General features: G+C 51.9%; 3 protein-coding genes across 3 annotated transcripts; 1 reads left to right on the top strand and 2 right to left on the bottom strand.

The window, feature by feature from the left end:
* The first annotated feature begins 600 nt into the window (after positions 1–600).
* Positions 601–3,263, top strand: LOC144738960 (beta-1,4-galactosyltransferase 6-like). The gene is given in 13 exon segments (XM_078621956.1): positions 601–709; positions 870–983; positions 1,052–1,176; positions 1,363–1,479; positions 1,555–1,742; positions 1,982–2,046; positions 2,049–2,074; positions 2,076–2,104; positions 2,353–2,371; positions 2,373–2,414; positions 2,416–2,456; positions 3,127–3,142; positions 3,144–3,263. Coding segments are annotated over 13 exon segments (1,002 nt in total). The 5' UTR covers positions 601–609.
* Positions 3,264–4,995: 1,732 nt separating this feature from the next.
* LOC144738959 (transthyretin-like) lies at positions 4,996–6,270 on the bottom strand. The gene is made up of 4 exons (XM_078621955.1): positions 6,190–6,270; positions 5,723–5,862; positions 5,521–5,656; positions 4,996–5,094 (listed from the first exon to the last, which is right to left on the bottom strand). The coding sequence occupies exons 1-4, from the start codon at positions 6,268–6,270 to the stop codon at positions 4,996–4,998; spliced, it is 456 nt and encodes a 151-aa protein (XP_078478081.1).
* A 673-nt stretch (positions 6,271–6,943) lies between these two features.
* LOC144738958 (desmoglein-2.1-like) lies at positions 6,944–12,361 on the bottom strand. Its single transcript, XM_078621954.1, has 15 exons — positions 12,275–12,361; positions 12,040–12,198; positions 11,819–11,960; positions 11,430–11,587; positions 10,808–10,942; positions 10,410–10,595; positions 10,144–10,327; positions 9,870–10,089; positions 9,636–9,778; positions 9,218–9,439; positions 8,886–9,128; positions 8,633–8,805; positions 8,254–8,556; positions 7,685–8,041; positions 6,944–7,573 (listed from the first exon to the last, which is right to left on the bottom strand). Exons 1-15 carry the CDS (start codon positions 12,359–12,361, stop codon positions 6,944–6,946), a joined length of 3,342 nt encoding a protein of 1,113 aa, XP_078478080.1.
* Positions 12,362–13,713: the final 1,352 nt, after the last annotated feature.

The raw sequence follows: 13,713 nt of genomic DNA, 5'->3' as shown, positions 1-13,713 counted from the left end.
CCCCCGGTCTACGCGCTCCTCTCGCCGGTTCGGCGGCGGCAGTTAACGGGGCGAGCACGGACGCTATCGCTGTTAGCTGACATGCTAACGAGTCACAGCTGCCCATCACGTCCAGCTGCTTGGTTCAGTCGTTCACTGCAGACATGTTCCGCAATGACTGCGTGTGTGTGTGTGTGTGTGTGTGTGAGAGAGAGAGAGAGAGAGAGAGAGCGCGAAAGACAGCCGAGCTGCTGACATGTGAATGAAGAAATCAATGAATCAATCAACGGTTTCAGTGAATATTTCATCCTTCAGTCAGTAGAGTCTAAGAATAGTGATGCTCATTCATTCTCAGTCTCACCTGACATATCAGGCTGTCTTCTGTCGCCATTGATTCCTGCGTGTGTACATCCGTGTGTCCAGACCCAAGTGTGCAGGTTGTATTGTGTGTTGTTCTCTGGCAGTGATGTTGTTGTGAACGGCTGAAGAAGTTGTGGTTCCATGTCAGTGCAGATTGAAGCACGTCAGAGGAACCAGGTGTGAATGAACGTGTTAATTATCTCCTGTCATCTGCGCCAAAGGTGGAGAACTAACGGACAACTGTGTGTTTCAGCGAACACCTACTTCTTCATGGTGCAGGCTCAGGGCATCATGCTGAGGGACAACGTCAGGACCTTTGGCCAGATGATCCGACTGTACACCAACAAGAACAGTACTTTGAACGGGACAGGTGAGCAACTGCACACACACACCTCACAGACTTTATTGTTGTCGTGAATCCATTTGAGTTCTTTGTGTCCCTGAGGTGAACTGGAGCAGACGTCTGGTGTCTGTATCTGCGTCAGCGGTCCCGTGGGTCAGGTCTTTGAGCTGTGACCGTTTGTCTGCAGACTATCCTGACGGCAGTAACTCCAGTGAATACCAGGTCCAGCCGACAACGTACCTCCCTGAGAACTTCACCTACGCTCAGAACCTCCCCTGCCCTGAGCGACTACCTTCTATGAGTACGTCTTTAATAGATGACTGGTTGGGTTTGTGGCTGAAGGTGACGGCTTGTTGTGTGTCTGCACAGAGGGACTCATGGACGTGAACATGACGGAGATCCCCATGGAAGAAATGGAACTGAAGTTCTCCAAGTTATTTGGCATTGACTTTGGAGGCCACTGGAGACCAAAAGACTGCAGACCTCACTGGAAGGTTTGTATGTCCCAGCTCCTCAGGAAGTCCTGCTCTCTTATGATACATCTGGAGCACGAGACAAGGACCGATACGCTGTCTGCTCACCATTTTGAAGAATTGTAGTCACACAGATGTTTGAACACACTGGAGCCTGTGGCCAGTTGCACTGAGAGTCTGTGTGTGTGTGTTTGTGTGTGTGTGCAGGTGGCCATCCTGATTCCATTTAGAAACAGACATGAACATCTGCCCATTCTGTTTCAACACCTCATCCCCATGCTGCAGAGACAGAGGCTGCAGTTTGCCTTCTACGTGATTGAACAGGTTCTCACACACACACACACACTGAAGTTGTCTATTCCTGAGTGGTTGTTGATCTCTGCGTGGTGTGTTTGTCAGAGTGGGACCCAGCCCTTCAACAGAGCCATGCTGTTTAACGTGGGGTTCCTGGAGGCCATGAAGGACCTGGACTGGGACTGTCTGATCTTTCACGACGTCGACCACATCCCCGAAAACGACCGCAACTACTACGGCTGCGGTCAGATGCCACGCCACTTTGCTGCCAAACTCGACAAATACATGTACATGTAAGTGTTCGTCATCGTTGGAGTCGGGAGTGGGTTCTGTTCTCTGATTGACTGCTGCTGCCGCGCCACTCACAGCGCGAGCAGCTGTCAGGTCATCAGAAGGCTTCTGGGTCCTTCAGTGGATTGACAGAGTCCTGAGCGCGACACTGAACCCACTTCCTATACCTATTCCTATGTGTGTGTGTACGTGAGCATGCAGCATGTGCGACAGTCACCTGAGCAAATCCTTCTCGTCTCAGTCTTCCATACAGCGAGTTCTTTGGGGGGGTCAGTGGACTGACTGTGCAGCAGTTCCAGAAGATCAACGTTTTCCTAACGCATTCTGGGGCTGGGGGAGGAGAGGACGATGACCTGTGGAACAGGTGTGTTCAACACACAACGCCTCAGTCTGAAGGAATGTCACCTGACCACACTGCAGAGAACAGCTGACCATCGTTTGTCAGGCGGTTTTACACGTGTGTGTGTGTGTGTGTGTGTGTGTGTGTGTGTGTGTGTGTGTGTGTTGTGTGTGTGTGTGTGTGTGTGGTGTGTGTGTGTGTGTGTGTGTGTGTGTGTGTGTGTGTGTGTGTGTGTGTGTGTGTGTGTGTGTGTGTGTGCGCGCACTCCTCAGGGTTCACTACGTGGGTTTTAAATGTGACGCGGCCGGAGGGAGACATTGGCAGGTACAAGTCCGATCCCCCACCACCACAGAGGAGAGGTGCAGTTCCTGGGCAGGTGAGGTGGGGGTTCATTCATTCATTCACCTCAGGTCCTCTGCTGGAGAGCTGATTGCTCAGGTTTGTCTGATGACAGCGACCAACGCTGCAAAGGAAAGGTGATGGAACATAAGTAATGTCCCATGTAACAGATGGGTGACAGACGGACGTAGGGACGGACGGACGGTGTGTGTAGGGACGGACGGACTGACGTGTAGAGACGGATGGACGGGACGGACGTGTAGGGACAGACGGACGGGACGGACGTGTAGGGACAGACGGACGTGTAGGGACAGACGGACGTGTAGGGACAGACGGACGGACGGACGTGTAGGGACGGACGGACGGACGGACGTGTAGGGACGGACGGAACGGACGGACGGACATGTAGAGACGGACGGACGGACGGACGTGTAGGGACGGACAGGTGTGTAGAGGCTGATGGGATAGACAGGTACTGACAGATGGGGGCGTGTCAGACAGACGGACGGACGGCTGTGTAGGGACAGACGGACGGACGGCTGTGTAGGGACGGACAGACGGACGGCTGTGTAGGGACGGACGGACGGACAGGTACTGACAGATGGGGGCGTGTCAGACAGACGGACGGATGTGTAGGGACAGACGGATGACTGTGGAGGGGACAGACGGGACGGACAGGTACTGACAGATGGGGGCGTGTCTTCCAGGTACAAACTGCTGAGGTAATTCAAAGGAGCGTCAGCACCTGGACGGCCTCAACAACCTCCGTTACAGCCCCCGCGTGTCCCTCAGCAGCCTCTACAAGAACGTCAGCGTGGATCTGAACCCCGACCTGCCCCCATAGCAGACTACTGATCTGTCCAGAGGAACACATCTCAGTGCCGGCTCACGACTGAGCGAGGGGGAGGGGGCCGACCCGCTGAGGATTTGGGGGGGGTGGTGGTTGTGTTCCTGTATGTGAACCAGAAAATATCAGGTGTGTGTGTGTGTGTGTGTGTGTGTGTGTGTGTGTGTGTGTGTGTGTGTGTGTGTGTGTGTGTGTGTGTGTGTGTGTGTGTGTGTGTGTGTGTGTGTGTGTGTGTGTGTGTGTGTGTGTGTGTTTTGCATGTCTTTGTCTGTCAGCTTAACAACTTCAAGTTGCCATCAGTGGTTGAGGGGCAGCAGCATCGTAGCTCTGATGTTTACTGCGAAGCCTTAATGTGGCAGAAGCACAGCTCCCCGGGTGATGCCCACTCGGCTCCTGAGCGCCGCTCGAACCGCTTTACTTCCAATGTTTCACCGTCACTGTGGAGCCACAGCGTCCGTTTGTCTTCGTGTGTCCATGCCGTTTGTCGGACCCGTTCCTCTGGGGACGCACAGGTCGACGTGAAGTGTTTTCTAATTTTGATACATGCTACTATTTATTTGGCGCGACCAGGACGTGTTAGTGTGCTGCACTACTGCTGAATGCATGAACATGGATGTAAATACACATAGCCCCCGTCTGTACATATTGACCTTCGCCGCTCTGCAGCGATCCGTGGGTTTGAGTTTTATTTTGGCAGCTACCTTCTTTGTGGAGATTTAATACGAGTGAGTGTTTCCTTCCTAACAGGAAGAACCTTCTAGCATTAGAGGATGTTTGGCTGAAAAAAGAAAAAGAAATGTATCCAAATCAGAAGATTTGACATTTTCTTTTGCATGCCTTAATTTCTTGTTGAGCAGCTTTCCTCCTCATCAGCTGATGTGAATCTTTGAGGTGACAGAGTGAAGAGGAGCTGAGACTCGGGCCGCAGACTAAGCCCAAGACTCGGCGCAGGTTTGAGTGCGTCTGCGCGTCTCTTTGTGCCGGCTAATGATGTTTTGGTTTCCAAATGTTTCATGATGTGGTTCTGTTGTGCTGGACCATGTGACAAAGCTCCACATCCTACTGTACCACACACCGCCGCCGTGCTTCTTGTGGGGAGGGGCCAGAATGAGAGGACGCAGCTCAGCTGCTGTTCTTGAATGGCGCAGATGTTTCTTCGGTGTTTGAGCAGATGTTCACTGTTTCATTCTTCCCCATAAAGGTTTGAATTGGACTGTGAATGCACTTTTCTTTGCACCCAAATACACAACAACCAGAGCTGTTTCCACAACCTGCCTCCATGGTCCAGAGAACCGCCGGGACATGAGCAGAAGAGCAGCAGTGAGGGGCTCTGGTGACCAGCACTGGCCCGTGGTAGTGATTTGATCATCGGTGCAGCTGCCGAGTCAGGAGATGTTTGTTTTTCTGCTTGAACATGACACCACACATCCTCTCCTCGGTCCAGTACCAAACAGAAGAAATTTGTTTCTTTCTCAACTTCAGCCAACAGAATAAAACTGTTTTTTCTGTAGAAACGTCTTTATTCACATGAACTGGTCGTGGCCCAAACTGATGGTGGTAGGACGCGGTCTCGTGTTGGTGTGTGTAGACTGCAAGTGCTTCTGTCAGGAGATGTGAGGAACGAGCAACCAACTTTGAGAAGTTCCAGTGATGTTTACCAACGGTCACATACATAAATAGTTCTGTGGGGGAACCTGGAGGTTCTGGTGGAACCCGCAGTTGTGTTCCATCACTGGTGAACCACAGCTGTGGTGGTGAAGGACGACGGACTGAGCAGAAGAGCCAGCGTGAACTGACGAGGACCTTCAGGATGGGTCTCAAACACCACCTGCGCACACGGTGGGAGCTTCCTGTCATCTTCACAACATCACTTGTGTTCTAATCTAGCGGTTCACCGTCCTGGAACCTTCGCCTGCTCCCACACACCTTATTCATAAGGTCTTTGCAGTACTTTATGACAGTCGCTTCAATCAGGTGTGGAGGAGCAGGTGACATCTGGAAAGCACAGAAGTACCCCCGGAACCCGGACGGAGGATCACTGCTCCAGTCACTGTGATGACACTGATCATGTGACAACAGAAGATGACCCCATTCACTGTGTGTGTGTGTGTTTGTCTGTGCTGGGGTGACAACACCTGACTTTTGTCCACTTGTTTCTGAGAAGTGTTTCCACACTGGGGACAAACAGTCATCAGCAAACACACACACACAAACACACACACACAGCTGATGCAGTGTTTCTTCATGCACTCACGTCCACGGCCTCGTGGAACGGGGCAGCTCCTCGACTCTTCCAGTAGGTTTTGGTGTCAAACTCCACTCGGTAGACTCCGGCGGGAAACTGCTGCTCTGAGATCAACCCGTGGACCTCTCCGGTGTCATCCGTCACTCTGCACAGAGGAAGGAGGGCAGTGAGACGATGACAGACTCCGCCCCCGGCCCCTGACCACACCTACCCGGCAGCCACCTGCGTCCACGTGCCACTGGTGGCCCTCCGGTGAACCTTCAGCACCACGGATCCAGCTGGTGTCCCCTGCACCGCGTCCAGGATCTTCACCTTCAGAGGACACTGGGGGTCTGGTCCCTGATGGAGTTCCTGCAGAACGGACCCAGTTCAGCTGAAGAGCGTCTGATTGTGGTGTTCAGACTGAGCGATGGTTCGTCCCTGCCACTTGGATCCAAACCCGAGTTCTATGTTCTCCTTAACGCCAACACAAGACTGAGAACTGCTGAAGTCCAAATCCGACACAAACATTCAGAAATCACGTTCTGTTCTACATGGGACGTTCTGACTGTTCGACTGATGTTCTAACCATTCTATGCTTAACGTTCTCTTCTACGCATGACATTCTAACACTGTCCTACGTGTGACGTTCTGACTGTTCTACATTACATTCTGCCATGTGTCAGGAGTGATACTCACTCTCGGCGTGGATGCGTCGTGCAGCGGGGCGGCAGCAGCGGCTGCTGTGAGCAGCAGCAGCACAAAGTGAGTTTGCTGCATTGTGAGACGATGAATCATCCGACAGAAAAACTGGTTCCATCTGCTTTTAAACTGCAGCTTCCCTCACTTACACACTGTGTGATGAGCACGTCGATACCTGGACAATGAATAACTGAGACCGCACGCACACACACACAACCTTTGACATGTGCTCTGATCAGTCTAACTTTTCTTCTCTAGGCTCCTGTGAACTGACTCCTTCAGTCAGATGAGTTTCGTGATGATCCACTCGTTTTCAGTTTTACATCATGAGACCACTGAATTCAGTTCTGGCAGATAAATTTAATGAAACTGAAAATGATCAAAATCAAATTTTACAAATGTTTCAATCTTGATATTTCAACTACTTGTTCCTGAATGAGAACAGAGAAAAGTAAAAGCTCATTTTAATGCATGACCAAAGTACTAACAGGTCTGAAAATGAAGAAAAGGGTCAGCACAGAACGTCCAAAGTCGGCAGCCTGAGTTCAAGGCCGGAAAGGTTTCTGAAATAAAAAGCAGAGCTGATGGTAGAACGGTAGAACTGAGCAGAATGAACCGTCAAAGTGTTTCAGACCTCATCAGGTCGCTGACGCTGAGCTCTGACATGAATCTGAACGAAAAACCCTCCACCAATTACACACATTTCAAATCCCATGAAAGTGCCCGAGCTGCATGACAGATTCTTTTCCCGTTACAATTTAGACAGTTCCTTCTGCACCACCACCTTCTTGTGGTAGGTGGGGGTTGTGCTCTTCGTGGTGGCAGAGGAACCAGTCATGCTACTCTGAGAGCCAGCTGACATGTTTCCCTGGTTGTAGATGATTCTTTTGGACCCAGAGGTGCTCCTCGGAGACTGACCTTCTGCCTGCTGGACCAGCTGCCCCCCACTGCCTGTTGACCCTTCAACCACCAGGAAGCCCTGTGATCCCAATAGCCCCCCTGACGTCAGAGTGACCCCCTGTAGGAGGCTGGTTTTATTCCTTTTCAGAGTGTTCCTTGACCCTGCGGGGACCCTCCCCTCCGCAACCATCATGGTTCGGGAGCCTGAAAGGTTCCCGGGGTGAATCAGGTTGGCACCACCGCCTCGCATCCCTCCGCTGTCCATCAGGACCATTCCGGGACCCTGGGCCGGTCCACTGCACACTAGTGTCTGTCCTTGGACCATCAGGCCTGGGGCAGGTCCAGCTTGCGTGCCGTTAATCAGAACCATGCCCTGGAGGTTGGTGGCTGGCGCCTCCGCCAGCAGCATGGTGTTCTGAACTGGTGGTTGGATCACGTACTGCATCGGCTGCATCACAGGGGTGGTGGTGTAGTAAATGGGCTGCTGCTGCTGCTGCTGCTGCTGCTGCTGCTGGAGCAGGAACATCTGGCCTTGAGCGGCCATCCCCTCCGTCACTGTGCTCATTCCCTCTGTCAGCGTAGCCGAACGTACTTTCAGCAGCTCCTCCTCCCTTCTCACAGCCTGTTCTCGTCTGGAGATGTCAGGCTGCGGCTTTGGTTCGGGGTCCGGGGGCAGAACGTTCATAATATGGGACATGGAGGTCTGGGTGCGGACGGGGCCACTGGGCGTAGCAGCGACCACTTGTTTGGACTCGGTTGCCATCGTTTTGCCTCCACACACCTCTGCCAGGGTCTTGAACTTTGGTCCGAGGTCATCGAGGAACTGCAGGTTGTTGTCAGACTCCAGGAGGCTGCAACATCCCACTGAACCAGCAGAGGAGCCCTGGCCCTCGAAATCATACATCAGCAGACCGTCCTTCCCTCCAGAGTTCTCCTGACCTCCGCTCACCTTCTGTGGATGGAGATGATTTTGTTTAAGAGACTAGAATGTGTCCAACTCACATAAAAGACAACATGACAACATGAAACACATGACATCACACAGTTGCTTCATGTGTTGTCATCCTGGTGTAAATTCACGGTGGTGCTCCGAGGGAATATGTGGGGGTAAGAAGAAGGGTCCGCTCACTGTGGACTACAGAAAAAAGCTTTGCTGAGGACGCTCACCTGAGCGTAGTACTGTCTGAGGATGTGGTCCGGAAGAGCCATGCCATCATACAGTCCTCCTCTCATCGACTGTGTGCTTTCCATCTCTGAGTAGAACCCGCTGGCACGACGCTGGCTCATTACTCCCATTGCGTCTCTTTGACTGGCTGCCAACCCCGCCTGATAGACACCCCCATCCATAGCGGTGACAGACCTCTGGAAGTTCATGTCTGCCATTGGCACCACGGCACAACTCTCAGTCGCCACATTGGTCGAATCTCCTTCCACTTGTGTTGGCATGTTGAGCAGCGGCACATCCTTCAAAGACAATGTTCAGATCAGCATTTCAACACTTAGACGGTGACAAAGGAACATGAGCGTTCAGGGCACATACAATGTTTTCTCCCTGGCCCTCTGTACGGTAGTTTATCAGGTGCGACTTGGTGTCGAAAGGCACTGTACGGTAGTTTATCAGGTGCGACTTGGTGTCGAAAGGCAACTCACTAAATCCCCCCGGCAGAGCTGCAGCACCCCCACACTGGCAGAAAAGCAGCAACAGAGGGACGACTGTGGAGACGAGAAGCTTTAGTTTGATAAGTGACGCCACCAGGTGTTTTTTTTGGATGGCTGTTAAGTCTCACACGTACGCAGTAACATCAGCAGACCCAGGAATAGCAGTCCGATTCCTGCAGGTCCAAACTCCGCCCCTTTGCTCGGCTGACCGGTGCCACCTCGTTTTCCACACACCACTCCGTCCTCACAGGTACACACTTGGACCTTCACTTTCTGTGGTTCTGGACAGGCCACTCCCTGCTCGTCTCTCACAAGGAATTCTACCTCATAGGATCCCGGCCACACGGGCTCCTGAGCCCTCAAGATGGCGGCGGTATCTGGTCACAAGCAGACAAAGGTGATGTCTTTAACACCGCAACACCAGAGCCAGGCGTCTTAGCGGGTGCCCCGCCCCCTGCTAACCCACCGTTCAGATGCTCCACCTGCCATCTGCCCTCCGTGCCCTCTGGGATGATGTCGAAGTGGAGAGGAGGTCCGTTGGGGTACAGGTCCTCGTCCGTGGCGCTGACGATCACGGCATCGCTGCTGACGCACAGAGTCTGGATGTTGCTGGTCAAAGTGGGACAGTTGTCATTAAAATCCTCCACCTGGATGGCCACGGTCCCGGTAGCAGTTTTCGAGGGGATGTCTGGGTGTGGACGAGAACAAAGGACACACGTGTTTCAGAGTGACCTTGTTTCTCTTTGCTGTTGTCAGACGACATGGAGACAAATGAGTTTGGTCAGCTGAAGGAACATGGAGCCTACACACAGAGACGATGACCTTTGAACCTACAACTGTCCGGTGTGTGTACGATGGAGCAGCCACTTTGTGAAAGAAGGTACCTTCTGAAATACAGAGGACCTCAGCAAAGTATGTCCCATTAACCAGGTGTGGAGATTCTCTGTCAGGCATCTTGTTCAGTTTGATCTCAGCCGTCTCCGGGTCGACGATCAGCCAGTTGCCAGGGTCGGAGCCTTTGGCGTACCTACAGACCACGGTGGAGAGTGAACGCTGACCGTGTTCTGGTGATGGTCTTCATGGTGTGTTCACATAAAGGTGTGTGTGTGTTCACTGACCTCACGTTCTCAGCAGGTTTTCCGGTGTCTACGTCCATAGCTGGATAGCTGCCGATGATGTCGTTGATGCTGATGGAGTCTCCTCCCTCTGACATGGGAATGGCCTTCACCTTGGGGTCAAATTGTGGCCCTTCTTTCTGGTTCTTCACGTTGATTTTGATCGGGTAGGTTTTAAAAGTAGTTCCACTGGTTTGCCAGGATGATCCTGCGGCTCCCCCTCCTCCACCAGTTGCCCAACCTGATCCCCCTGCTCCCCCGCTGCCCCCTCCTCCACCCCCTCCAGCTCCTCCACCGCCCCCTCCGGCTCCCCCTCCGGCTCCTCCTCCGGCTCCCCCTCCGGCTCCCCCTCCAAACCCGATACCAGCTCCAGAACCCCCACCAGACCCCCCATGCGGTGGAGCCTTGTTCCTCACAGTGAGTCCCAGGTCAAGGTCCTTCACATCCTCATAATCCACAGCCTGTGAAACACAACACACACTGACGCTGGAGTAGACACGTCAGTCTTGTTCTACTAATGGTGTGTTGTTGACCGGGGGCTACCTTGTCCAGCATGAGGATTCCCTCGTTGGTGACAGGGTCTGTGGTGATGCTGAAGTATCCAGCCTCGTTGCCTTTGACGATATCAAAAACCGCCTCCCAGTTTTCTGTGTCCTTCAGGTCCAGGTCTTCTGCTTTGATTCTCATCACCTCCACCCCCTGAGTGTTCTCCTCGATGCTGCCTTCATACTGCACAGACATGTCTTTTAGTCATATACACTTAGACAGTCTTCTCTCCTCATGCTACACTATCGTCTTTGTCCTGGTCAACATGTTGCAACGTTTGTCACATGGAGCTGGAGTTGTGTTACTTGTCAAACTGAACAATTGTCTGTGTGTATCTGATCAGGTCCATCCAACAACGAGCAACCGTTTCTGCAGGAACATGCTAACACAAGTACCTGCTCTCTCTCCAGCGTGGGGACGTTGTCGTTCACATCTTGGATGTTGATGACCACAGAGGCAGTCTGACTGTTTCCTCCAACACCTCCATTCAGGTCTTCTCCTTTGACTGTCAGAGTGCACTGATCAGCTGTCTGATGGGAACAGATCCAACACGGAGGAAAAAGGATAGAACCTTCACACCGGTCGCTTCTTATCATGCTGATGTTTGAGTGTGAAGACACAGACACAGGTGAAACAAACATAGTCCTCACCTGTCTGTCCTAACTTCTCTGTCTTCACCTGTCAGTCCTCATCTGTCTGTCCTCACCTGTCTGTCCCTGTGGGTACAGTCCTCACCTCTCTATCTTCACCTATCAATCCTCACCTGTCAGTCCTCACCTGTCAGTCCTCATCTGTCTGTCCTCACCTGTCTGTCCTAACTTCTCTGTCATCACCTGTCAGTCCTCATCTGTCTGTCCTCACCTGTCTGTCCCTGTGGGTACAGTCCTCACCTCTCTATCTTCACCTATCAGTCCTCACCTGTCTGTCCTCACCTATCTGTCCTAACTTCTCTGTCATCACCTGTCAGTCCTCATCTGTCTGTCCTCACCTGTCTGTCCCTGTGGGTACAGTCCTCACCTCTCTGTCCAGCGTTGGTTGTTTGACGTAGATGGTTCCGTCACTGGTCATGTAGAACATGCCGGGGGGGTTCTGATCCACGATTGAGTAGGAGATCTGAGAGTTTGGGTTTCCTGGTTCATCAGCATCAGTCGCAGTGACTTTCATGACCGAAGTCCCTGAAAACAAACAGCAGCCGGTGTCCTTCTTCATGTTGTTCATCCAGGTGGTAAATGATTATCGAACCAGAGACTCAGAAGTCTTAAACCAGAACCAAACACTCCAGGGACGTGTCCTTTGTGTCAAGTGATTCAAGAGGATATTTGTGAAGCGTGTGTTGAGATTGACGACGTCTGTTGTGACGACGTCTGTTGTGACACCGATGCTCCCATACGACACGTTACACACACCTGCCGGGCTGAGTTCGTCCACCTGCACAGGTGTGATGTCCCCAAACACTGGCCCGTTGTCATTCTGATCTTTCACCTTGAAGCGTATGGCGATGTTTTTCTCCGCCAGCCGTCCATTGGTGTATCTGGCGACACCTGACAGCTGGAACAGCGGAGACAACACCGTACATGGCTTGAACAGGCGCTTGACAGTTTTTCTGAATAACTCAACCGAGTCTCACGTTGTACGAGTCAATGAACTCGCGGTCGAGGAGTTCTGTCACACGGATCTTTCCACTTTTCGGGTCGACCACAAACACATTGAAGGGATACTGAGTGGCCCCGACACCTTCGAGACTGTACACGACGTTCCCATTGCCGTCGTCAAAGTCAGAGTGGATCTGAAACGGCAGAGAAGCTCGAGTCATTTACAGATGGAACCTTTGAACTGAAGCACATCGACGGCCGACGACTCACCTTGGCTACTTGTTCCTTCTTGGTGTGATCCACATTCTCCTCCAGGTCTGTTGGTGGGGGGATCCATTCTCTTTTCTTTCTCACCATGTGTCCAGACTCCACCTGTGTCTGGAGCCGCAAACACATTCATGCTTCAGCGTCTTTGGAACAAATGACCACAGTCCACAGTTCTGTGTGCACTCAGATGTCCCACAATGCAGTGGTGGCGACAACCTCAAGCTAACAGCTAGCCTCACGTATGAGCGTTCGATCGTCTGGGCTCCGTGTCCCGTGATACGGACAAAGCAGGAAGAGCAGCCACACCCGAACCACACCCGGTCTATTTAACAGGGATTTACAGTCTACGGAGGCTTGTGAGGACAACAAAGAAGCTGCTGCTGAACAGAGGGAGTGTCGGTCTGTCTGTGGGAAATTTGTTCTGAACTCAGCTCGACAGGTCGTCACATGTATGAAGAACGTCAGAGCACAAAGAACAGAACAACTTCCTCCTCTGTTAGAACATCTCAGCTGCCTGAATGCCCTCCTGAGCCATCAGACAGAACCTTCTGGAAGCAGCAGCCTGAAAATGACATCATCATACCTGTTAACAAATGTGAGCTCCAAACTCATAAGGACATCTGCACAGATGATGCAAACAGACTCGTACTGACACACACACACACGCTTCCTTTGTGTCAATTTGTCAATGTCACACAGACTGAAGTATGTGTGTGGATCTTTCATATAAACGTACGAGAGAATTCCATCCCAACAGCAGTCGAAGCAAACCTGTCAGCTGATAAAAACCTGGAAGCTTCCTGAACGGACATCCTGTTCATGGAACATTTTTGTCAGTAAACCAGGAACAGATTTACCAGTGTCTCTCAGAGGACATGTGACCGTCTGAGGACATCCTCTGTCTCCAGTCTAAGTCACCTTCACAGATGTGATATGACATGAGTAAAACAGAAACATCAGCACAGTTTGTAGAAGCAGCAGCAGACACACGTACGTACCACAAACAGCAGTAGAGTCACAGCTGAGATGAGCTGAGCCATCGCTGACAAACGTCTGTGCATCTGTCTCCTGTCAAATAACAGTTGTGACTAAAGATGAGGAGCAGAAGAGATGGTTCTGAAGGAGGAGGAGCTCTGAGCCACACCCTGGAGAGGTGTGTGTGTGTGTGTGTGTGTCGAAGCTGCTGATGTGTTGATGTACATTCCTAGTGTTGTTCATGTAGTTACTGTCAGCTGAACGCTGGAGGCCACGACTCAGCACCTCCGTTTGACTGCAGAGCAGAGCAGCTGGTTCTCCTGTGACTGTTTCACTGCCCTTTGTGGAACGATGAAACAACAAGATTGAGACTGTTGATGTGTGTGAGGAGCAGTGAAGAACCCAGGTCAGAACCCCAAACGAGTCATGATGGAACATACATCATCCATGAGACGTTCACAGGAGTC

The sequence above is a fragment of the Lampetra planeri genome, unplaced genomic scaffold (genome assembly GCF_965212315.1).
Source record: "Lampetra planeri unplaced genomic scaffold, kcLamPlan1.2.h2 scaffold_1243, whole genome shotgun sequence".
In the NCBI taxonomy this organism is placed as follows: Eukaryota; Metazoa; Chordata; class Hyperoartia; order Petromyzontiformes; family Petromyzontidae; genus Lampetra; species Lampetra planeri.
Note: the sequence above shows the minus strand (reverse complement) of the source record. Positions and strands in the feature narration are given on the sequence as shown.

Excerpts from the sequence above, each read along its gene's own strand:
- LOC144738958 (XM_078621954.1), bottom strand. The coding sequence starts at position 12,361 with ATGGTGAGAAAGAAAAGAGAATGGATCCCCCCACCAACAGACCTGGAG. Across the intron at positions 10,596-10,807 it reads CCACGCTGGAGAGAGAGCAG|TATGAAGGCAGCATCGAGGA; the intron begins GTACTTGTGTTA and ends ATGTCTGTGCAG. Across the intron at positions 7,574-7,684 it reads GGGAGGAGGAGCTGCTGAAA|CCCATTTACTACACCACCAC; the intron begins GTACGTTCGGCT and ends CAGCAGCAGCAG.
- LOC144738959 (XM_078621955.1), bottom strand. The coding sequence starts at position 6,270 with ATGCAGCAAACTCACTTTGTGCTGCTGCTGCTCACAGCAGCCGCTGCT. Across the intron at positions 5,657-5,722 it reads TGGACGCAGGTGGCTGCCGG|AGTGACGGATGACACCGGAG; the intron begins GTAGGTGTGGTC and ends TCCTCTGTGCAG. Across the intron at positions 5,095-5,520 it reads CGTTCCACGAGGCCGTGGAC|GTGGTGTTTGAGACCCATCC; the intron begins GTGAGTGCATGA and ends CCGTGTGCGCAG.